This window comes from Trachymyrmex cornetzi, unplaced genomic scaffold (assembly GCF_001594075.2).
Source record: "Trachymyrmex cornetzi isolate Tcor2-1 unplaced genomic scaffold, Tcor1.1 scaffold579, whole genome shotgun sequence".
Taxonomy (NCBI): Eukaryota; Metazoa; Arthropoda; class Insecta; order Hymenoptera; family Formicidae; genus Trachymyrmex; species Trachymyrmex cornetzi.
Genome location: NW_017299892.1, coordinates 1,044,027 through 1,068,839, shown reverse-complemented (window position 1 = coordinate 1,068,839; position 24,813 = coordinate 1,044,027). Strand labels below are relative to the sequence as shown.

The following is a 24,813-nucleotide window of genomic DNA, read 5'->3' as shown; positions in this document are numbered from 1 at the left end:
AAGCTCTATATCATTGCCTCGTCGAGATACCCGATAGGAGATACACTGCAAGTTTGTCGCTTGCATCGGAAATGTCTATAATTGAGCGTGCACCAATTAGAAAACTAAATAACAGGAAATAACCATTTATCAGGTCCAATTCAAATGAAGCTCACAAGTCGGTATTAAAATTGGCTCTTCCAGCAGAATCAATTGCACAGAGACCAAGACAAAATTTACGGCCTTTCCAATTTTAGTCCGGATATTACGGTGTATGTAATAATTTACGAGCACACGCAGTTTCATTATTTTAACTTTTGCTTGTCGGGAAAAAAATACAACGCCGCTAAATAATGTCGCGTCATATTTTACGGTTTGCTACAAACGCGCCCTGCAATAAACATCGCAACATTTGTAGATATTTGATATTTCCTTTCGTCGGTCGCCTCGTGACTGAATTTTGATTATTTTATTATTTCATAGGGTGTGATTTAATTTTTTTAAATAATAATAATAACACCCAGTCAAAGTGACATTCTAATATTCCGAAAAACATATGTTGTAATCTGTATATAAAATAATTTATATTGATTTAATTTAAATACAAAACGAAATATGGATCACAAATATCACTTGGACAGGACAATTAAATAAACCATTTAAATTTTGAAAACGGTCTATTTTAACATTTTATTATATAGAATAATAAAAGGTCAAAATACCCATAGACAACAGCTTTTTTGAACAAATCAATTGAAAAATCAGTTCAAAAATTGATACAAAGTCAATAACAGTTAAATATACACGAGGACGCTATATTATAACGCAATTAAAAATTTTACATCTTTTCTCTCTCTGCAGTTGTTTTTCCAGAAAAAAATCTAATATACAGTTTTGTTTTATATCAAATATTTTCGAAAGATTAATTGTTCCCTAAAAATATACGGTATCTTAATTGCCGTTCAACGGTTCTGATAACTGTATAAGCTATACGAAAACCGTCTGTAAGTAAATGCGATAACACTCACCAGCGGACAAGTCCAAGTTAACAGTAGTTTATTCCCAAGATGCGCGAGTTTGGCGGCGACCTCGCAGATCGAGCTGTCGAGCGCGGCTATCACCGCCTTCGTGTTGCTCTCGCCGAGAGCGTGCATCAGCGCGCCGAGGCCTCCAGTTTCCGTCTCACACGTCACTAAAAGTTCATTAATCATGCCATTTAATTCTTGGTGGGCGGACGACAATCAAAGAATTTGGAACCGGGCCAGGCGATCTTCTACCGCGAAAACTTGTTACCAGCAACACGTAAGAGAGACGCATTACAGAGCGAAAGAGGGTGTGACGTACATTGATTTAATGGTGCAATTTTCAATAGGTTCGTGGGTCAGCTATCGATTTCAATAAGCTCGCTATCCTCTTTCATCTGGGATAATAATGAGACAACCACCGCTCTCGTACTTCCTCGTTACATTCGGTATACAGTACGATACTCAACACAACATCGAACCCGGTGTTTGGCTCGTCGCATTGAAACACGATTCTGTTTAGACGGGAGTATGTATACCTCTCTGTACGAGATACGTACGCGTATATATGCGGCCGTTGGCGATTGTGTAAGATACAACGGTTCAGACAATACGACGGAGATGCTATTAGAGGCACTTTCTGAATGCGGATCTCTCGCGGCCACTCTCGCAGGAAGATCGGGTTTGCGACGCCTGGGAATCGTCTGAGCTATTCTACGAGCTCGACGTACCAACTTCGTGCCACGCAAATCGCATTATATTCCAGTCGCGTTGTCGCGTACTCCAGTTTCGTTAAGCTTCGCGAGACACGTACCATTCACAAATGGACAAACGTCACTCGAAAGCTAGGCTCTTTGCGTTTCATCAACCCAGCACTTATGCCAAACGCATAACTGACCGAGTTTCGATTTGAATGCGTAATTGGATTATTGCATATCATGTGATTCATGCATGTGTAAATTTAGGGTTGGCTTGATAACACGTAACAGAGCCGTGCGAATCATTATATTACACTCTATATATTATATGAATATATGCGTAATACCATTACTCTCGGTGAGGAAGGCATAAACGCTAAAATTTAATGTTGCGACTCTGGCATGCAGTAAACATATAGGTGAGTGTAATTAATTACTCGGGTGAGAGAAATAACCCTTAAATTAATTAATGTATTCAAAATTACGATCCTACGTGCTGTGCGGTATGTCTTAGGCTTCATTGTCTTCCGTATATGAATTTTCCTGTATAATTAATTATCACATCGTTAAATATTGTCAGCTATTTGTATAAAATTTTCAATGTTCTTTTACACGTTTTGGATTATGTTCTATACTAAGAGAAAAGTATAAAAGTATAGTATTTGTGACTATAATTGCATGGTAAAATAATTATAGTCAGGAGCATCATTTTTATATAGTTATTATTGCTATAATGTTAGTAACAATAATCTTATATGTATACATTTTATTTTTTATAATTGACTATTTGCAAATATGATTTGTGTGTAAGATAACCATACAATTAGTTAAATGAATACATACATATTATGGTCGTTATAATCATAATTCAGTATTCGGGTTATTATAATTCATATATATGGTCAAAACAATTATAGTTGTCCCACAAAATGACTATAAATTATAGTTAAATTATGGTTATTCCAACCATTTTTTTTCTCTCATTGTAATTGCACTTCTCTCACTGTAATTACATGAAATATCCAAACTGTAATTTTCCAACTAGGTACGACGTATAAAATTTGCAGCACTCGCACGGCTTTTCCGTAACATCGTATCGTTATTGAATAAATAATATCATCGGATAAAATCGAACGTAAGTGGTATACTCACGAGATCTCGGCAGCACGCTGATCGAGAGCTCGCTGGTTAAATCGGGCGCGTGCTCCAAGTGATCCTGTATCTCGGTGATGTTGATCTCCCCGTCGCATCTCTCGCCCAGGAAGATTATTACGTCCGCGTCGGACCGCTCGTCGCGCAATGTCTCCGCGGGATAGGTGGACGTGCACGAAATACCAGCTTCGATTGCGGGGGGGAAGAAGCACCCGGATAGGACCGCGATCGGGAGCCACCACCAGAACCGGCGAAAACAATTCCCGGCCATGGGCCCCTGGACCCTGCCGACCACGATGTCACTGCCACCAAGGGGAACGGCGAGAGAACACCCTGTTCTGCCGATTCACCCTCGCCTGCGGAATACGTAAATGTGGATGTCGCTGAGTTATTTAGACTGTGTACATAACAAGACTGACTCTTTTGCATTCGGGGCTCAGAGTGTCCTGTCAAAGTTGTTTCATCATGGCGTTAAGTTCAATGCATATATATACATAATACACATAAAATCTACATTTTTTAAAAATAATTTGTTCTTGAATGTATCATATGATTTTTGATACACCGATGTCTTTATATAGATCACATTGTAAAACAACTTACAACTGAAATTTGTTATTAATAATCTCTTTTTTTATAAACTTTTTCTAATAAAATATTATAATATTGATATTATAAAGTATTAAATAAAATATAAAATATTATAATATTAATTAATTTCTCATGTTCGATTAAAATATTATGATAACTTAATAATGAATAGAAAGCCTCAGACAGCCGACGCAAGTTAATTTTGTATCTGATAATAATAAATTCTTATTCGCAACGATAACTTGCGTCAACTCTCAGAGGCTTTCTATTCATTATTGATTTATCATTAGAGCCTATACAATTTTTGGATAATTAATCGATAATTTTTTATTATTTCATTTTCCAAAAACGTATTTGATTTTACAGAGACATATTACGAAGGAAACCATCCTCATCGTATGTGAGAAATTGCGTGAAATTACTTGAAAGTAAATATCGTGTGAGCCAATGAAATCGGGACAAGCTCTTTGTTTACCATGGAATACGTGATCGTGTTTTCCTTCCCTTTAATGCTGCAAGAACAAGAAGTTCTATGGTATAATTAGCTCTTTGAGATGCAGCAAATGAATCCGCGAACAAGATGAGATTTTTCTAACAAGTTGCGATTGATGCGAGTCTGCTTTCTTATTGCTTTGTGTAGACAAGTCAGAGTTTGGTGATGAGATGAATACTGACGTGAAAAATGCGAGCAAAGTTATATAAACTTCCGTAACTTTACAAGCAACAGGCAAACAGTGCCCTACATTCAACGAAATATTATTTCTACAACATAAATTTCCTAGTATATTTTTATATGCTCAAAATGAAAGAAAATAACGAATGCTGAAATGCATAAGTCATTCCTAACTCGCCACTTCTCTTTTCATCTACGATAGTTGAATTAGCTCAGACCTTTCTAAAATAAAAAAAAGTAAAAGAGTTTAGAAGGGTTATAAAAGCGTGTATGAAAGAGAAACTTTGGAACTTTCGTTTATAATTATATAATTTATCGCACTTTATGGAGTATAAAAGTTAAATGTCATTATATTGTTTAATGAATGTTAGAATAATTATTTTAACTCTCTCATGTGTGCTACTCTAAACTTGTAATTCAACATGTAACAGTTAACGCTAGCATCGCAACAAAATATATGAACCGACTGAGAATAAGTCGCGGAAAATATTGTAAAAACTACTGAAGTAAAAAATAGCCGAAAAATGTCATTTTCTCTTCGTCACATCTGCTCTTCGGCCCATCGGCTTTAAACCTTTTTAATACGCGCGAAGTCGAACAACAGAGATGTGCCCTGGTTTCATCGAAAACACACTGTTATAACGTTATCGCGCTGTAAAAAAAAAAAGTACACCAGCTATGTACAATTTTTACAACGTTAGTACACGATCCAAACTACACGGTGTACGGTACATGGTTTTTACAGTATTATACTAGGAGAACAGAAATTGCTTACTAACTCTGTTTGCACAGCTATCTTTTTGATGATAACTAGATAACGGTTGGTCTATGACACACACGAGCACGTTAAAAGCCACGTGTGAACTTGTGACGTTTATCGGCTTAATTCCATTTAGCGTGATTATCGAGCTAGTTAATTATCGGTTCGATTTCGCATAGGATTATCTCGATGATGAATGGGGCACTTTCAAATGCGCGTCCACTTTCCTGATGCTTTCGGATAATGTTAGATTCCTTTGCGCGTAAGTAGATTTGCGCGTAAATCGGAGCTTGCGTTTTATTTCGCTAGCTTTCTCTAACGTTATCACTGCAAATTCAATACCGCTCGCACGGGACTTCTCTTTTTCTTTCTCTTTTTTTCTATCCATGGATTTCCAGAAAGAAGACCCAAAGAGGAGTGTATCATCGATTTAAAATCCCCAACATATAATTCGTTTTTAATATTCGCCAAGCCATTCATAATTAACGTTAATTGATTATTACTATTGGAACATAATATAATTTAAAGAACAAAGATGTAATATTAATTGATGCATGTTAATAGAATGGCATATGGATGAAATTGAAACAAAAACAGAAATTTAACATTAATTATTTAATTAATTTGGATTGATACGACATTAAACACATACTGATATATTACAATGTCAATGAATTGTAATTTAGAATATAAATTGCAATGATGTTCTCTAAAATAAATAATAATATGTAATATATATATGTAACAAATTTATATTGATAAATTCCTAAATAAAATTTTTGCGGCATAAAAAAATTTCTGTGGAAAATTTTATAACGCTTATCACGTTCATATCTATTGGCTATGATAATTACTATCGTTATTCTATATTGGGAGAGAAGAAAAGTGTACTTTATCCACTGTGACGGAATATTAAATTGGTTCTCAAACCGGATATCGATGGAGAACTCGTGGCGAATGAATGAGCGGCTACGGAAATAAATACGTGAATTTTTCTAATAGACAGAAAATTCGAGAATAACATTTTTTTCAATTGTATTCTTTCTTTAAAGGAACGTAAGTATTCTCGAGTTGCATTTCTCACGTATTTGAGTCGAAGGGCTTTTATCCCGGACTTTGGGAAATCCGACAAACTGTAAATTCACTTTGAATCTATTTAAAAGTTCCTCCGAATACGTTAACTTGCGCAATACTTGCGTTGTCGAACACAAAAAAAGATTATTTATTTTATGTAATCCTCTCCTTGGAACGTGACATATTGGAACACGATTGAAACACGTCCTAAAGTTTCGCCTTTCACGAGGTTGTAACCTGAGACGTTCAAGACAATCCGATACTAGTTTGTTGCGGGCAACATCAGGCGTTGGTCTCATTTTACTTGAACATTTACGATCGATTACGAGCTTGTTACGCCCTGAGAAAATTGCTGTGATGTAATTACAAGACAAGGTAATGTCGAGTTATTACCGTTCATGCGCTCGGTATTGATTAAAGAAAGTTGTGCTGCAATGCTTAAGATTCGTATTTTCTCTTTCTCCCCTTAGCACGGTTTAAATGTCAACAACGGTAATATACTAATTACCTAGGGAAATTCAGCTTAACATCTACGAGGCACTTCGAGAGGATGATTTTCCTGTTTACGTCTTGAATAAGTTTCGAGCGCATGTCAAGAACCACCATCGATGAACGCATTGAATCAAATGCATCAGCCCCTGATGGGTACTCATAACGATTTCCGGCGAGCAGCTCGACGGTACCCGGGAGACACGCCGGATAATCATGATTCTACATCCTAAATTGGAAATGTGAGCAGAGGTAGTAAAACATACAGAGAGAAGATAGAAAAATGTGGAAGACGTTGAGTGATTTTAAACGAAAATGGCCAGTTGAATTTTACAGTCACTCGTCAAAACATCGTTTTGTTACTTTATGAACGATGCTAGGAACGGAGAAGTATATATATATAAGATCTTAAAACATTTTCGAACTATTTCACTGTAGAAATGATTCTCTTCGTTCCAGCACAAACTCATCACCAAATTCATTTTCATTTTTTTGTACTAGTCTCTATAGATATTCAAAATATTTCTTATAGACGTAATTTTGAAACTGTCTGATAAAATGATATTACCAATTCTTATTAAATAATAAAATTTTTCTAGACAAAGCAATTATAAGAAAAAGCATTAAAAATGTATTATTGCGTCTTAATCTAATCTTTCTCGATATAATATCTACATCGATGCTTTAGGTAATTCGATACGTTACTCATTATTTCATAATGGCGTTAAATTGGAATCGTATTATATCATATATGCGAAGGTGATCGATTCTATTATATATATATATACACATATATATATGTAGTTAACTTCACTTCTTTATTATGGATGATTCTTAATATTAGCTAGAATTCCACGTCCGCTAATTGAAAATTCCATTACTTTTTTCTGTGCCTTTTAATATCTTTCCATACAGATCAATATATCATTTGTGTTTATTATCGAGTTTAAATTATTCCGCTATACAGTCTAATTGCGTTACGCCTTATGTAAAATTTAGCGTAATTATTTCTTATCGATCGTGCGTATTCATTTAATGAAATAAACTTTATAAAATTATTAACCTTTAATTAAATTTTATATATAAATACAATACAATTTTTTATGTAAAGAGATAATTTCTCTGTAAATAAATATATAACACATTTTTAATGGATAATGTTAATCGAAATTACGTGTATGGGAATAATTCATTATATTAGTAGTATAATTAATAATAATTAATTATATAATAATTAATATTAATTATTATTTTTAAATGCAATTTTAACATATTATTTTAATTTATATTTCACAAATTATGTTCCATAATTTTTCTTTTCTATATCTTATTCTTTCCAACGAGACGTTTTAATCTTTTCAGTTTATTTTTAGAAATATCACCATTGCTTACACACGCGGTCTTTACAAGAGAAATTCAATTTTTCAAACATATAGCGTACTTTTGATCAAAGCTGTGCAATATAGTAACGCTCGCGTAAAGCAACGTTTGCACTTCTCGATCATTTAATTCCTGTCGGATCGTAAATTCCCAAGATTGACGGTAGGTTGGCACATTAAATCCCATCCAATTCGCGTCAAATACAGAAAGAATGGGATCAACAGGTGATGAATCTGCTGTGGTATAGAGTAAATTATACGCTAAATTAGCGGACTTGAGAAATTTAACGTTATTGTCGCGCAGCTTACCGATGATTCGGAAATAAATTGTTGAGTCGAACATGGTTCGTTTACGTTGACGCAAATTTTTACTTTCTACGAATAAAATTTCCTGCGTGTAATTTCACCATAGAAAAATTTCCTGCGTGTAATTTCTCCATAGAAAAATTTCTAGGAAAGCGTCAGAGATGATCGAAGAGTTTTAAAGTATTAAAGCTAAAGTTAAATTTAAAACCTCCATCAGGCATTAACCTGTCGTTTATTTTTTTATCGATTTATTTTTGCATGATACGATATTCTTTATTTTAGCATTATTACTCTTAAGTTTTTCCTTGCTTTTAAATCTTCGTCTCAAAGATATTAATGAATTCTGTCCATTTTCCTTCTTTATATGAGGTAGCTTTTCTGAAAAGGGGCTCTAATCCCATAGAATATTAGTTCCGAATGTTATCAAAGAGACAAGAACAAACAAGGTTCGCCGATAGTCGTGATGGCGTCGTACATTACAGTTAGAAAATGGGTCAAGTTATATAGTCCTATGTAACTTTGGACTTATACTATTGACATATCACTAAAATAACAATGAACATCTAGTAGCGTCAATATTATATTGGTAGAAAACGCTACAATTTAACGCTTAAATTTAATTTGAATATAATTTTTAATACGCAAAAGTTTATAATTAAAACTTAAAAGACTTCACAAACGATAGCTAGAATTATTTAGATGTTGTTAGAATAGCAACATGTAGAAAAATTAAGAATTGATGCTGATGCTTGTGTACATTTTGCTATTGTTTCTTATAACTTGTATTTTCTTCTAAAAGTTTCAGCTTTCTAAGGTGCTTTATGTTTTCTTGGAAAATCCGTGTTCTAAGTTGCTGGTGAATTTGATTTCGGAACAAAACGCAAGTTCACATACCTGCAAAGCACTACACGTGGCAGAATAGTCGATTCTTCGAGTTGACATCTTGCGAATTTCCGTTTTTACATGACGGCGTCCGCACGTCACGCCTCTTTCTTAATAAAACGTCCCTTCGCGTAAAGTGGTTAAAACGGTTTCTCTCAGAATGGATATCGTGCAAACCACTTTCGCGCTTACACATTTTTGTCGCACCGTCGCCGCGGGGAAAAACACTGTGTCACGTCAGTTTTTAGTCACGTTGAGTTTAAAGCCGCGTTAGCGGAGCTTGCACGCGGAGATTGAACAAGAGATTCTGAAACATTGACCTAATTTATGGCAGCAACAGTTGCACCGCTATTTCCATCCGCGATTTTTGTCCAAGGTTTTGCCGTGACTTTCAATATTGTCAATTTGCGATATTAAATATTTCTCTTTATTCTATTTAAAAAAAACGTTCGCAGAGAGGCCGCGATAATCCACAATACATTTTAATTTTCCATTATTACGGAGATAATCAAACATTTATGGAACTATATTGGTTGAGCGTGGTGAATAATCCAAATTTCAAAACGTATTTTCTTCCACCATTTTAAAGTTTAATGAATAGAAACATTTTCGCGATTACAGCGGTCTTTTGTGCCCGTTGAATTTGCTCATTTAGCAAATTTTAAATTCCCACCGATTATTTTCTATACCATTTTCACTCATAAATGCGATTCTATCTCTGATACTTCCATATATAGGTAGTTTCTGTTCACAGAAACGTTCGCATTTACATACCAGACGGTCGACCATTAAATTATACTTCACAATCGCGTTCACTTATATAAATCGTAAACCAAATTCCATTTTCGTTATCTCCATTCCTTCGGAAGGATCGTTGTCTACACGATGTTCGCATTACAGTCGCAATATATCTGCCTCAAATTTCATATAAGAGATAGAGTAGCTGAAGCTACATAAAGCTCGATCTTTGTTAGCTCTTGGTTACTGCCAATCAGAGACAATAACATACACTCGCTTTAGCCAGAAGCAACATATACTAGGAGACGATATCGAGCGTGCTATTTCCGACTACGTCTGTCCATGATTCAAATATCGGTCTGGCGGAGCGGGATGGCCGATTCGACCTTGACTCTGATCTCTCGCACACTTTACTGCGTTGCTATATATACATATGCATGAGATCGGCGTTCCGGAAGCGTCTATCTGCAGAATATATCGATCCCGCCGTAACGATGGCAGCGCGAGAGCGAGGATCGAGGTCGTTGTTTTTCGGGATGTTCCCCTTGGAAGGGTGAGCCACTTCAAGCGAGTGTCCCCGTTCGATCGTCGGCGCAGCTTATTCGTCCCAATTTGAAAGTCCATCCGGTGCCGGCCGTCCGGCCACCACCTCATCCCGATGTGACCGAATCGTCGCTGATCGTGCGACTCGACATCCAACTCGATAACGCGCGTCAAATGTCGGTCCTTGCATTTCGCCGCGGGTTACCAGGCCTGGTTGACGATACCAAATTGGGTGAGTTAGGGCGAGTTAGTTCGATGCACCTGTAGCCTCATGAAATCACTGACAAGGCTATATCGCATCTGAAGCGATTACGACGTAGGAGACGCGATGATTGGCAGGCGAAAAGGTCGTGCGTGTTTGCAGCGTCATGATCTGTAACAAGTAATGAAAGCTGGTAATTATAGGCTGCCAATAATTTCGGGTTAATCCTGCCCTGTCGCGCCCCGAGATGTTACGCGGCGGAGAACAATGAATCCCTTCGGACATTATCTCGATATTAGAGGCGCCTTTCGATCGAATCTATTGTACATGAATTTATGGAAGCAATTTATTATGAAAGTTATCGATTGATATCGATATACATGTATATATTTGAAACCTCGCAATCTGTAACAAAAGCTCGTAATTTTCCTTTAATTCTATCGATAATATTACATATCTCGAGATATTACATGATGAGTACCTAATAATAAAGTCATTTATCGTAAATAAATATTTTCTGATTAAATATTTTTTTTAATATCTCGTAAACGAATTTATAGAAGCTGCAAACAAGAATCGATATGGCGCGTTCGTTTTTGAAATATTACGATTAGCTGATAAAAATCAGTCGAGTACTTATAAATTATAGAAACATATTAGATTAATCCTATCGCATCTCGTCAAGATATCATCTGATGGATGATATTAAATTCATTCATCAGGAACAGAATTTTGGATTTAATACCGATTTGGCCATTATCCATATGTTGCAAATATGTTTATTAAACTTGTTAGGAAATACGTATTTATGGAAATTAAGACTGGAGAGTGATATACACATGTAAATGCATATCATGCATCTGGCAACGGCTAATGGAAGCCGTTTACGAGCTGTTATTACTCTTGACTTAATCCTATCGAGTTCTGCGCTCATGAACTAAGAATGAGATTAATTATCACTCAAAGACAAGGTGCAAAGACAATTCATTAAATACCAAAAGCGGATCAAGTGTCTCGATTTAATGCATCTAAATACAGTTGTGACATTTGATAAAGGACTGATTTTACATTCGAATTTGCAACAGAATCAATAGTACATAGTTAATATCTCGAGGGGCAATTAATTTTGACTATTACAGCCAAATAAATGTGACTATTACGAGCTGTGGGAAATCTATTATATTTGAACGTGCTGATCATTATTTATGATTATTAAAGATACTTTATAATTTCAAACGGGAAGGTTTTTCAGTTATATTAGATTGTAAATTACGTTGTCAACATCTGTTAACATGATAAAACAGTACTGTGTACTTGTTTTGTGCGATAATTTATGTTATATATGTTTCAAAATTTTTTAAACATTATATTTAAAAAAAAAAAGGAATTTTTATTCATTACAGTATCATTACAATATCATGCATATAAAGCATTCGTTGAGAATAGCAGAATGACGTTTGATGTAATCCCTTTTATCTGATATACTCATATATGGGCATAAGTTATTCATATTTAATATTAATGACAGGTATGCACGAAGAGATGGATTACTGGGTCTGGCTAAAGAGAAAAAGAAACAAAAGATCGAAAATTTGCAAATAAAAACGATTATGAGATTCCCGGTTCGCGATAACGAGTAAAGTTTTTCGATTATAACTGAACGATATGTCCATCAGAATTGCACAATAATAGCTTATTTTTTGCTCTTTTTACCGTAAAATATGCATTCCTACATAGCAGATGTATTGCGTTGCGCAGCTGCCGTATTGCGAATAAACGTGTAATACGTTTCTCTTTTTTCGCTATATCGACCGAAAGCGCAAAATCGAATTGATCTTCAAAAGCTCAGATATCTCGCGACGGTCTCAACTTCCATCCGTACAAATTTGCTTTTCCGATCCAAATGACTCTACCGTTATTAAACTTCAGAAATAGATGCAAGATATATAATGGCGACGGTGTAGTCACGAGAATTGTGCAAGAGAATGTGCCTGCACTTTACGCCACAGGGAAAATTTTTTAAAAAGAAGTATCATTCCTTTACTAAAATAGCGTCTTAATTAATTCAGCGTTGTGAATATAAATTACGTAAAAGAGGAGCAATGCGTAGATAATCTACCTTTTAACATAAATTATACTAATGGTGCTACGCGTTGTCCACTTGATCTACCTCATCCCAAAGTCAATTAACTCTTTGAGGGATTAGATGATGTATTTAATCTTCTCGTTCAATGAGAAATCAATTCAATGTTAATTTAAAAATTTATTACAATAATGTAAGTCGTATGCGGTAGAAAAATATTTTATGTATATTTCTTCTGTTAAATGATGCACTTCTCATCAAAATTAAAGTATCGTTTTGAATCGCAAAAATGCGGTCGCTCGAAGTAAAAGTACCGTTAAGAAAAAACTTGGTAGAATTTAAAAGACTTCATGCTTTAAAATACTTCTGAACGTCACTTTAGGACTGTCTTTTTTTTTTTTTGTAAAGTTACGTTGAATTTGTATTTCATCTTTTTTTTTCTCACCGCGACTCAAAGCGATGAAAAAGGATTATTTAATTTTATCGAAAAGTATTGCGTACATTTCCTGCCACAGATTTGAATCGCGTCATCCTATTTAAAGATTGACAGTTACATTAATTTTTCAAGAACCAAATTATATTTTTCAGAAAATTTACACCGTTATATATACAATATTTCGCCCATAAAGATCATTAAACTGTATATTGATATTTGCTGTATTTATTTGATCGCAATTATAACGCATAAATTAAATTTTACGGCAAGTAGTAAACGCAACAAATCGAATTTGTAAGTATAATGTTTGCTTGAAATCAAACAAGAAAGTATTCCCCTTTGATGTACACAGATAAATTCCGATAATCATTAAAATTACAACGATGCTGACGTATACGTGCGTATCGATCCAAATAATGAAAATTAGTCAATCACGTGTGTTTGCGGGGGATAATCCCTCCATTACGTGGTACACAAGGTGATGCTCAAATTTATCCCATCGAGGTTTCCTGCCCAATTTCCGTTGCCGCTCGTCCGCCACCGGTGGTCGTAACTTGTTAGTCTATATAACTTGTTAGTGGTCGGATTGCCCGAACTAAATGTGCGAAAAGATTATACGGCCGACGTAAAACCGGTTAACATACATTTAAAAAATCTGTCTTGCACATTTTTTTGTGTCGCGCACGCTGCCATTTGTATTCGTCTGTATCGACATGAAAATATCTATTTCCTACAAGATTTCCCGCTGTATTCTATGCGTGTGTCTCGTCGGGATGGCATAATCGTTTAACGAACGCGTTCAAGAATTTCTCATTGTTTAACGAAAACTGAACACACTACATTGTTACACTTGTAATCTTAAATTATACTCCATTTAAGTTATTTTTAATCATTTCTATATAGACTGCCACTGTTTCTCAACTATATCGTTAATATAATTAAAATAATAATTTAACAAATTCACTCAAGAAAATACATTAAATTAGTATATAATTAATCAAAATTAATTAATTATATACTAAGTACATACATTAATGTTATTTAGCTGAAATTGGGTTACTATTAGGGCTTGCTATTATACGTTTAAGCGAAAACACGTTTACACGTATAATTAGCATATCCGTTTATTATAATAGAAATGTTTTTCCGAATATACGTGTTTTAAGCAGGGCTCGCTGTGTGTGTGTTATATGTTTAAACGAAAATATATTTACGCGTATTTTATATTTAGCACACACATCTATAAAAAAGTGAATATAAATGAATATAAACGAATAAACATTTCATGTTTATATCTTCGAAAAACGAAATTAAATCAGAGCCTTAGTTATAATTATTCCTTTGATATTTAGTACTGCCAATCAAGTAAACGCAAATATAAGTGCATCTGACTAATTGCATTTGATATATTTTCTTATTACCATATAATTAAGAAATTAACGATAATACATTATTGAGACAACGATGATAACAATTACATTTTTTTACCTTACCAATTATGATCTTTCGCTTATAATCAGCAGTAATGTTATATAATACATAATTATATAATCATTTTTCTTTAAATGTTATTTGTCATTCTTTTAAAAAAATTCTCTTATAATTAATTTTTTTTACTGGATTACCGGAATATTAGAGCATGATGTTACGTTTACAATTTATAAAAATATAAAATTGCGTATTCTGCGCAATTGTTTACAATAAGAAAGAGTCTTTTACGTATACTTGCGAGTTAAAACAGAAATCAATATTTAGCCCGAGGCACGTTACATATGACGCTGCAAACCTCGGCAACAATTCCGTCCTCTCGTACCCCGGTGTCCGAACAATGTCGTACGTTTTTCTTCAATGTTTCCCGCTCCACATCGTCGAGAGGGAACTTTGTGCATCGCTAAGAAAAGAGTATCGATCCCTTGACGCCAAAACGACAAATTTAACAGAACTTTGTTAAGAATACGGGAGCAAATGTCCTGGAAGAAGATACTATGAAGGCCGCAAAATCTCTTCCCTAGGACATAATCCCCTCTTAATTGCCATTTACCCCATCACCCGACTATCCACCTATCGCCGATCATCCGTAACTTCGAGATCAACAGCGACTTACGTGTAAAACGACCGGTATCAAAGCGTATCTTATATAATTCCAATGAAACAATGTGAAAATGTCAAGTGGCACAGGTGGGTTTTGCGTGGGTGCTAGCGCGAGATGTTGTTATGAAAGTCGGAAACATTTTAGCACGTTCGTTGGTGTTCGATGTTGCAAGACGTTTTCCCTTAGAGAACAGCTTCATTTCAGGTAACAAGAAATAATTAAATACCTAATATAAGATACACTGCAAAGAAAAACAGCTTGGAAGAAGCTGCTTTTCTAAATTATACCTTATTTATTATAGATAATAGAACACATTAAATATTTTATTAAAAGCGTGTTTAACGCATTAAGTAGTGCTTTTCATATATTCAATAAACGTAATATTGAATAATCGTTGAGATGTGTGTGTGTGTATTTTCCAGCGTAAAATTCCCTACAAAAGCGTAAACAATCATATCAAAGATTTGCATAGGTAACTATTAAGGTTGTTGTTTTCAAAATATTAAATTTCCAAAATGTAATATACGGTACACAGAACATCTGGCACAATGGGGAATAGTACTCTAAAATTACACCGACAATACAGAGTGCGGTGTGCGGATAATTATTGATTTCGTTGCGTTATTGTGACCAAGTTATTCAACCAGCAGCAAGTCAATCATTTTATATAACATAACCGGCTACCGAGCGTACGTTTCTCTTGGTATAAAGCTACTATACAAATGAATAAGTTCTGCGAAATCGAAATACGGGAAAACGCAGTTGAATAAAAAATGTCCGTTGTCCCGAGAGGTGATTGAAACTTGTTGTCGTATATATGGTAACAAGTTGGAATGTTATACGAAACGATGTACTTTTGCACTCGCAAATCAATTTTACATTTGCTATCTTGTCAATTGCAAAATATAGAATTAGTTAACTATTGAATATTAATTAACCTGTCTTCCTGAAATTTGCAATATACATTTGTTTACATATTGCTATTTGTGTTGCATTGTAATGCAACACAAACAGATTTTGCACATTTATCCTCATTTATAAATTGAAATCAATTTTCAGGTATCAATTATTTTAATGAATAATTACGACTTTTTAAATAAAAATATCCCAATTAGCATTTAACATCTCGATAGCTGCTCGTCTGTCACGAACATTTATTTCATATTAAATATAAAAAGTTTTCCCATTTAGCAATACTCGAATCTTGTTCGTCTAGTTTGTTATACCGACATCTGATTGTTCATGTCTTAAGAATACTCAATGTATTGATAATAAGACAAGAGTCACATTTATTTCAATTTACAGAAAATATGTGACATGTGATAACCTGTTAGTAGCGTCGCTGAGTCATTCATGATCCCGAAAGATACGTGTCAAAACCACTGAGAGAATCTGTGTGGCTGTCTCTCGCATGGAAAATGACTATTCCCAGGGGGCTGCAACGATGCAACAAGAACAAATGGACGGTGTATCTCTTATTGAGCAGGCACACTGTATGCCCAAAGGTGAACACGCTGTCGAGAGAGCAAACGGAGAAGAATGTACCGCGGGAAAACCGCCATCCTATGAAGCTTGTCCCTACAGCCTGACTCATAAATCATATATTAAGCAATCCAACGAGCTCCATCCGACATGCAGGTTTGAAAAGATCGTTTATTTGAAGGCTAGAGGGATCTCACTTTTACTATTGTTGGGTCATATTTTATGCATGGCGTAGTAATGAAGATCTCTAAGATCGTAAATTGAAAATGCTTAGATTACAGCAAATCAATCAATGGGACGTTTTTAATAATAAATGCCTTTGGAATACAAAAAGAGTTTTACACGTTATTCCCTCGTTAATTTTCTCGCTTTCGTGCGTCTTAATCGTTTATTGCAAAGTATTCCAGCGAAAATACAACGTTCTTGGATTACCGATTGATGCTTTATATTCGGCATTTTAAATTTGAAATTGAATGTGAGAGCAAGACCTTTCCATTTCCGTACGCTGTGAGATGAATTTTTTATTAGTTCAGACAAGACCATTTTATGTTCTCCGCTTTGTAATCTTACCCTAGAGGAAATCACGAAAGTGCTGGCATTTGCTTTTAATTAAAAGCTTCGAGTTTTAACGATTTGAGTATTTAGTGAATTTATTAATAAACAACTCCTTCCGGCATGAACATTACATACATTCTACCATTAGTAGAGATTAAAATTTAAAATCTGTGTATTGCAGTCAAATATCTTTGATAATAATGGAGAACAAATAGTATTGAGATATTATGAATTTTGAGTTAACTCCAATTAAATTTTGATTAACTGCAATTAATACAAATTATAATTTTAATTAGTCTTTCTATAGTCAGACATCAAAAATATTTATATTTCGAATAATTTACTTTATTAGCTTTACATAAGAAATTATTTCCAAATTGAAAGTTCAATAAAAGCATGATTGATCAATATAATACAACTATATCTATTGAAATTGACTCATCAAATCTTTACTGATGTGAGTAAATAGACCAAATTTAAATTCAACAATTTTCTAACGAAACTCTAATAGGAAGTGATTACTAACCGAAGGCTTCAAATTTACAATCAACTTTGGCAATTTAGCTCCGAAACTTTTGTTGAGATAAAGTCAAATAAAATTAACTGTTAACAAGATTTTACATTTACACTACAACATTATTTACACTTTCGGAGCTTAATTTGCCGAAATGCTCTAGTTTTCGTTAAATATTGAACCAATTGCCGCTTCTCTGTTCTTTGTTCTCTCTTCTGCGGTTGGATGGAACACATTCCAGCAGTTATACTGTATAAACAGAAGCCCACATTCCCAGTCATGCGATAGTCTCATCACCATTATGTCTCTCTTACCTCTAGCTCATAAGATTGTTCTGCGAATGTGGAAACGACTTCGCTGGCTTTCCCAAATATTTGCAAGCAAACCAGACTGCTTAAGTTAAGACGAAATGACGGAAAGTTCGGCTTGACGGTTGCAGCCGAAGCTAGTTTCATTCTGACGGCTTGTGGCCTAGTTGAAGAAATAAAAAGTAATAAAGAGAGACAGTGATGTTCATCGACAGCAAGGTAGGTTTTCCATTTCGGCAGATATTGTCTCCCGCTCGCGATATATGCAGCTATTTGTATTTACACAAAATCGATTTTGTGCCATTCAGTACAATGATCGTACACTCTCGAAAGCAATTAGATTTCGATTGAGTATCGCGTGCAACATTTTAGATAAAAATGTTTATTCACCGAGACATTCGAACCACTTGACCAGCCCGCACCAATGTGGATACTGTCTTGATCCAATTTAAAGACCAGCTTAGAGATAAACTTGGATAAAACTTGGAACAGACGCTTTAGATAACATCCCTTATACATCCTCTAAAACCTGAGCCAGCTTGATATAGAACAATTTTAGCGGTCAGAATTATATACGGGAGAAAGAACGACGTAATTCTATTATTTTCACAAAATACAAACTTTCACGTTGTTAATTGTTTATTGCAAACATTATAATCAGTGTTGAAATTTCTGTAACTGTGCACGTAATATCGTTGAGTGTCGTGAATTGATGGAAATTTAATATCGATAAAATGACAGTTGTAACTTTATGGAAGTTTAATATTATAAAATAACAGCTGTATTATTTAATAGAATTTCAATATCGATAAAATAAAACTCACTGCCCGCCTATAAAAATAACCCATAAAAATAAAATTTTCAAATTCTCCATAGGTACGGGACAAAAAAAATTACACGCCGACGAGTTCCCTTCCCTTCGCATTTTATTCTGTTGACACGTTTATCGACTTTGCTCCAAGCAGCTGTAAACCAACCCCTAAATCCGCAAAGAAGAAAGAATAGATAAAAAAAGAATACTGGTCTCTTACTCAGAGCTACTTCGAGCGATCGTATCTGAGGCTCGTGAAAATCGGAGAGGGACGACCGAGCAAGCGTTTCCTCCTTGTTAATCACAGTAAGCTGCTGCACTGTAAATATTTTCCAGCAGACCGGTCGAGAGGGACGTATCAACGACATTAAAAATACCTATAACCAAGCGCATTCAATATTTCTTCGTCGCAGATAATTGCCGGCTCATTATATAAAATACCGCGCTGTATTTTCCGATAATCGCAACGAAAATACGATCTGTCACCGTCACCGGCTCCTTTATCGTTGTCTGCATCGTATCGACGACGACGGGGCCCGAGACGCTCTTTATTTAAAGCGTTTTATTAATCGATACTTGAGTGCTTTAAACGCGGAAATTAACTCCTTGTGGAACATCAGGATAATCATTCAGATTGAGCGATTAACTTATTCACATGATAAATACTGGGCTATTATTTCGTTATTGAAATGATGTAATATAGGATGCTCTCTGCAATGAGATGTTATTTTTCAAACAACGGACTAAATAAAATGCGTGCATATTTAAATGCCCTTATTATTTACGCTGCTTATTTTCTCTATCAATTTTGCACACTTCACAATGGAATAATCCAGCTTTGACGGATTGCACACGTACGCAGCTTAATGATTTAAATCTCTTTTCATTAGCCATTGAAATTGTTTATTTTTAATTTTTCGTTATAATCAAGGATTACAGACAATCGGGAGAATTGCTCCGTGAGTAGTCGAGTTTCCATCAAAGTTTAGTTTAATCCATACAAAAAACTAATACAAGAATCGCGCTCGTATGTATTAAGTATTATATAAAAATAAAATAAGGTATAGAAACAAACAAAAATTATTACTTAAATTTATTATTAATATAAATACACAAGATAAGACGCGGTTAAATTTATTTACTTTATTTTTATACAAAAAACGATATTTACTAAATCTTAATATATTTCTTTAAATAATACTAAGTAAACATTTACTTAAAGTAAATAAACATACTCAATAAAAAAAATAATAGTTAAATCAAATTAATGATTTTTGTATCAATTAAATATAAGCTTACGTTTAGTATATAAATATTTATACTTAGAACTATTCACACAAATATTATCTAAATTTTGTATTTTTTTCAATTAACCTTTAGTTATTATAATAAATTAATACATAAGAGATGTACGCAAATATTTAGATAGGTACATTAAAAACGAAAAATTCATACATAAATTTATTTTTTAATCCATATAAATTTATGCTGGGCAGCGCAAACGCTATGAAATACTTCACATATGACCTTTCTCACAGACTCCGGAACACTTCGCGGACTCGAAATCACGTCCGAGCACTTTCGCAAGCACACGAATTTTAAAACATAATTCTATTATGGTTCCTATTCTAACTTTGAAACGGCAAGTTGGAATGATTCGAGCAATTGAGTTATTTTGCGCGAATAGTCGAGACATTTTAATATCAGTTTTAAAAAATGTCACGAGCAGTGAAGTTTATTTAATCACCAAACTGCACGCCTAAAAGTAGCGTCGCGTAATTATAATCCTGATATCTCTTCGTCGCGCGATTCCCGCTATGAAAATCTTGGTCGTCTCTCTGGTAATAGAGTTACAAATAAGGGCGAGCACATCAACATGGCGAGCCACTTTCATTTCGTATTCCACGCAGGGGCGATAATGGTGGATCAACGCGGCTTCCGGACGTATCCTAATAAAGGGGATCGGAACTTTGAGTCGACCTTAGAGTGTTATATTCAATATTATACAGAATGAGAAAAAGGCTTCTTCCATTTGGGGTCCGCCTACTCGAGCGGACTTTTTCAATACTCCATATAACGGCGTTGAACTTTCTTTGTTGTTGGTTTCATTTTTTTTTTTTACTTGGTTTTACTCTGTTACCATGCGTTTGAGAATTGAAGATAAATATCGGAGTGTACCATCCTTATTAATGTAATTACAAAAGTTTGGAGAGATTTATATGTTTGAAGGACCTCGTTTTCGAGGTACAAAGCTCTTTTGTACTTCCGCGCAAAAAATGTCAGTGGACCAAGCGTGCAATTTTTGTATAACCTCGGCTTTATCTTCCGAAACTTTTAGAAGTGAAGAAGGATTTATAACGTGAAAAAGAGGCTCTTCCGGATACATGTCTTTTTCGCGTATATACCTACTTTCACCACTGTTTTGAGGGGGATAAGATAAAAGCGAACACTTAACAACGATCTTCGCGAACGAGTGATCTATAAATATGTATATTTTATAATATTTTTTATAATATTGGTTATAATTTCTAGAATATAATAAATTTCTGCTTTTTTTCCTTTGCGCCTCTCTTGTTCTTGCACGTTTGACTCTTGTTTCAAAAAGATATGGACATAATTCAATGCTTCCCATTCTATACACGCAGTCTTTTTATCTATCGTGTATGCGAGCGAGAATTCCTCTATTTTCCTTTTACTGCGGCACGCAGAAGAGTGGTTCACTTGCGAATGCAGGACTTTCAGTCCTGGTAAAGCGTTGTCACTTCGCTGTCCGTGCATCCCAATTTAGAGTGTCCTGTTTGAAACAAGAACGGGCAAATCATGCTAACATGATGCAAAATGAGTCGCGATTATCAGGAGTATCTGGAAGACCTGCGAGTTTCCGCTGTATGTACAGTGTGTACGTTAATGCAATAACATCGAAGTCGAAGAAATAAGGAAAGAAAACGAAGCTGAAGTGTAAGTAATTACGACTGCGTAAATTTTCTCTGTGAATTAATAATATGTATGTTTAAATAAAGAAAATTGAATTGCGAATTTTGTAACTTTGAAACAGCAAATTTAATCAAAAGTAATAAAAGACTCTTACAAAGTTGTCTATCCAAGAACTCTTGTTTTAAAATTAGTTCGACCCTTTTTACAGATTGATGTTTTAAAGTTCATCAGAATCTTTTCATAAAATAAAGACATAGCGTAATTTAATATTATTTTAAATATAATTTGGTCCTGCGAATGACCCCGAACGCATCTCTTACGCAAGCAATTGTAAATCGAAATGTGCACCAATTAAGAAGCTGAACTTTGGACTTTTTTTTTGGTTCAATCTTAAAGAGATCAGAAGTTCCTCCCCCCCTGTTCTTAAATCTTTTACAATTAATACTTGAAACGATAAAAAACCAAAATAGAAAAGTTGTGGATATTTTTAGATAAAGAGTATTTAAAATAAAATATTTCTCACAAACCTACCACTTTTATACATTCTGCATAACGTACGCTTGAAAAATTCTATTATCAAATATTATAATTTAACTTAAATAATGACTGAAAAAAGTTATTAGCAATTGTTATATAACAGATATTTAAAATTAATTTTTTATAGCCTTATATTTGTCATTAAAAAAAATGAATAGTTTACGAGATAGATATTTCATCCCTCAAATCAGTATGTAATCAGGATAATTGGGATTTTCCAGTGTTATACTTTTTACAAAATAATGCGGAGGAATATCGATTTATGCAAGAAAATGCATTTGGTTTTAGTTTTAAAAAATACAGAGAGCTGTTCTCTTGTTTCCTTGAAAGTTTTCTTCGAAATAGTACTTATCGATAAAAAAGTGCAACAATATTTAAAGATTACATTTACATGTTTTTCTAATTCGTAGCATTAAAAGTAAATCAGTATTATAACTAACACCTGAAGAAAAGTTTTATACTCAAATACTTAGTATTTAAACATTTAAAATGCAAAAATGTTTTTCAATTATATGTCGTAAACTGATGCATGGTTTAACAGATTAAAGTACCTAAAAACAAGACTAAAAAACAAATGGAGAATTTTATTTATTTATATGTTTTCTTATGTCTTTGACAAATTGCTAAAAACAACCGGTTCCAAATTACTGATATTTCATTGATCTCTTAACAATAAATACGTGTGCAACCATTTGGATTTAATGCTGCGCACATCTAACAATCAGTTAATCCTTTGTCCAACATCTGTTTGCCAAAGCATCCCCGATGATATTCCCATTTCGTTATACGGAATTGTTTTAGTATCCAAAATCACACCGCTTAGCGGCTTAATTAATAGGACAAGAGACGTGAGAACAGGGTCGATATGCAAAGTGCGTGGGTTATGCCCGCTTACTATGAACCATCCCGCCATTTACCATATACGGCGGAGCAAACCGCGCATACTCTCGTGTGTAGTGTATTATCCGCTACATTCTTCCATGCGGTTCGCTTCCTCGCGAAATTGTTAATTTTCCGCGAATCACCCCGAATGCGTACAATTAAATAAATCGACGCACCAATTAAGAAATTAAACAGCTTTTTTCAGAATCGCGTTCACCACTAGCGGCGTTTTCTAACGAGTCATTAAGACAATCTTTAGATTAACTTCAGAAACCGCGACGAGAATTCGTATTAATGTTTTGAATAACTCTGGTGCCAAGTCGCGAGCGTACTTTCCCCAAAGAGAAATTCACGCATACACAGGCAACTAACTTATATTTTACCATCTTGAGGGAATTAGACTTGAAATCGTCTTCCTCCAAATTACGTAAATACCGCCTGTCACACATTCGAAGTAATTGCCGTTGTGATAAAGAAGCTTTAATATACAGTAATGAAACACGCGATGAACCGAATGTGGAGTACTTACAAGGCGATCGCTAATGATGGCACTTAAGCTACGTTTTCTTCTATTGATGTTCTCTCATCCTTGCACGAGGATCCATTGAAAAAGATCACTGTTCCCTCCGAGCGGTCTCATCGCCGCTCGCTTCGGCCCGGGAATTCAAAAGCTCATTCACAAAGCGAAGCCTCTCAAAGGTGCACATGGTCCAAAGCATTGTCCCACACCGGTTCGACACGCAAGTGTCCCGTTCGTAAAGTAGCGATTTACTTTCGTCGCAAAAGAAAGAATGGGAAACCTTTCTCGGCCTCAATCGCGAAATGCTATTCCTCAATCTCGCTCGTGATCTTTTTCGGTCCAGAATGACTTTATAGCGGCTTTTTTAACTCCGCGGAGCGCACATGTTCTGTGATACATTTCCGCGTGTCACAGGGCAACCCCGGCGGCGCGCTCCATGCCTCGTCATCCCCCGGTCAGCGCGATGGTACCCCGGATACGGGGGCCCGTTCAGCGCTCGGGTGTCCTCCGGAGCGGCGTGATAACCAGATAGAAAGTGATAACGATAACAGCGCACGCTGCAATCGGAGCGAACCGAACGCTTCGGCGCTCGGTATCGAACTGACTGAGCAAGAGCCAGCAGCTCTGGCCAGCTCACTCCTACTCTTACGATACGTGCGACGCCGCCGCTCGCTATCGCGACGAAGAGAGAACGGCGACGAAGAGAGAGCGACGGCGGCGGGCGAGAGCGCGAGTCCGTCCCGGGGAAGCCGAAAGCACCAGCGCGCACGCCAGCAACACCAGAGGGTAGGCCAGATCATCCCTACCTACCTACCCCCTTGCACCCAGAGAAAGAGCGAGAAGACGAGTGAGAGGGAAAAGGCTCCTCGTCGCCGCAGACTTTTCCCTCGGCCTCGTCGTCCTACATTCGAATTGTTCTCTTTCTATCTCTTTTTTTCTCTCGCGCGTGATCTCTCTCTCTCTCTCTTTCTCTCTTTCTCTCGTTCACTGGGACATTTCGCGGATCAGAATTGAAACTGGACTGGAGCTTGATTGGGTGCCTTCGCCCGTGCGAAATGGGACGTGCATCTCGATCGCGGTGCGGTCTCGTGCGGTCAGCGTGCGCCTCTTTGGGGTTTTCAATATCGAGTGGTCTCGTGTGTGATGTATAATACAATAATTTTTCTTATTT

General features: G+C 35.4%; 1 protein-coding gene across 3 annotated transcripts in view; it reads right to left on the bottom strand.

Moving 5' to 3' along the window:
* Positions 1 to 23,957, bottom strand: part of LOC108766360 (retinal guanylyl cyclase 2) — a 43,271-nt gene extending 19,314 nt beyond the window's left edge. For all 3 annotated transcript variants that reach the window (XM_018515610.1, XM_018515611.1, XM_018515612.1), the window contains exons 1-4: positions 23,652 to 23,957; positions 9,018 to 10,659; positions 2,852 to 3,207; positions 1,008 to 1,171 (exon numbers count right to left, since the gene is read on the bottom strand). In XM_018515610.1, the coding sequence (XP_018371112.1) occupies positions 1,008 to 1,171; positions 2,852 to 3,122 (435 nt within the window). In that variant the 5' untranslated portion in view covers positions 3,123 to 3,207; positions 9,018 to 10,659; positions 23,652 to 23,957. The remainder of the gene's footprint in view (positions 1 to 1,007; positions 1,172 to 2,851; positions 3,208 to 9,017; positions 10,660 to 23,651) is intronic.
* Positions 23,958 to 24,813: the final 856 nt, after the last annotated feature.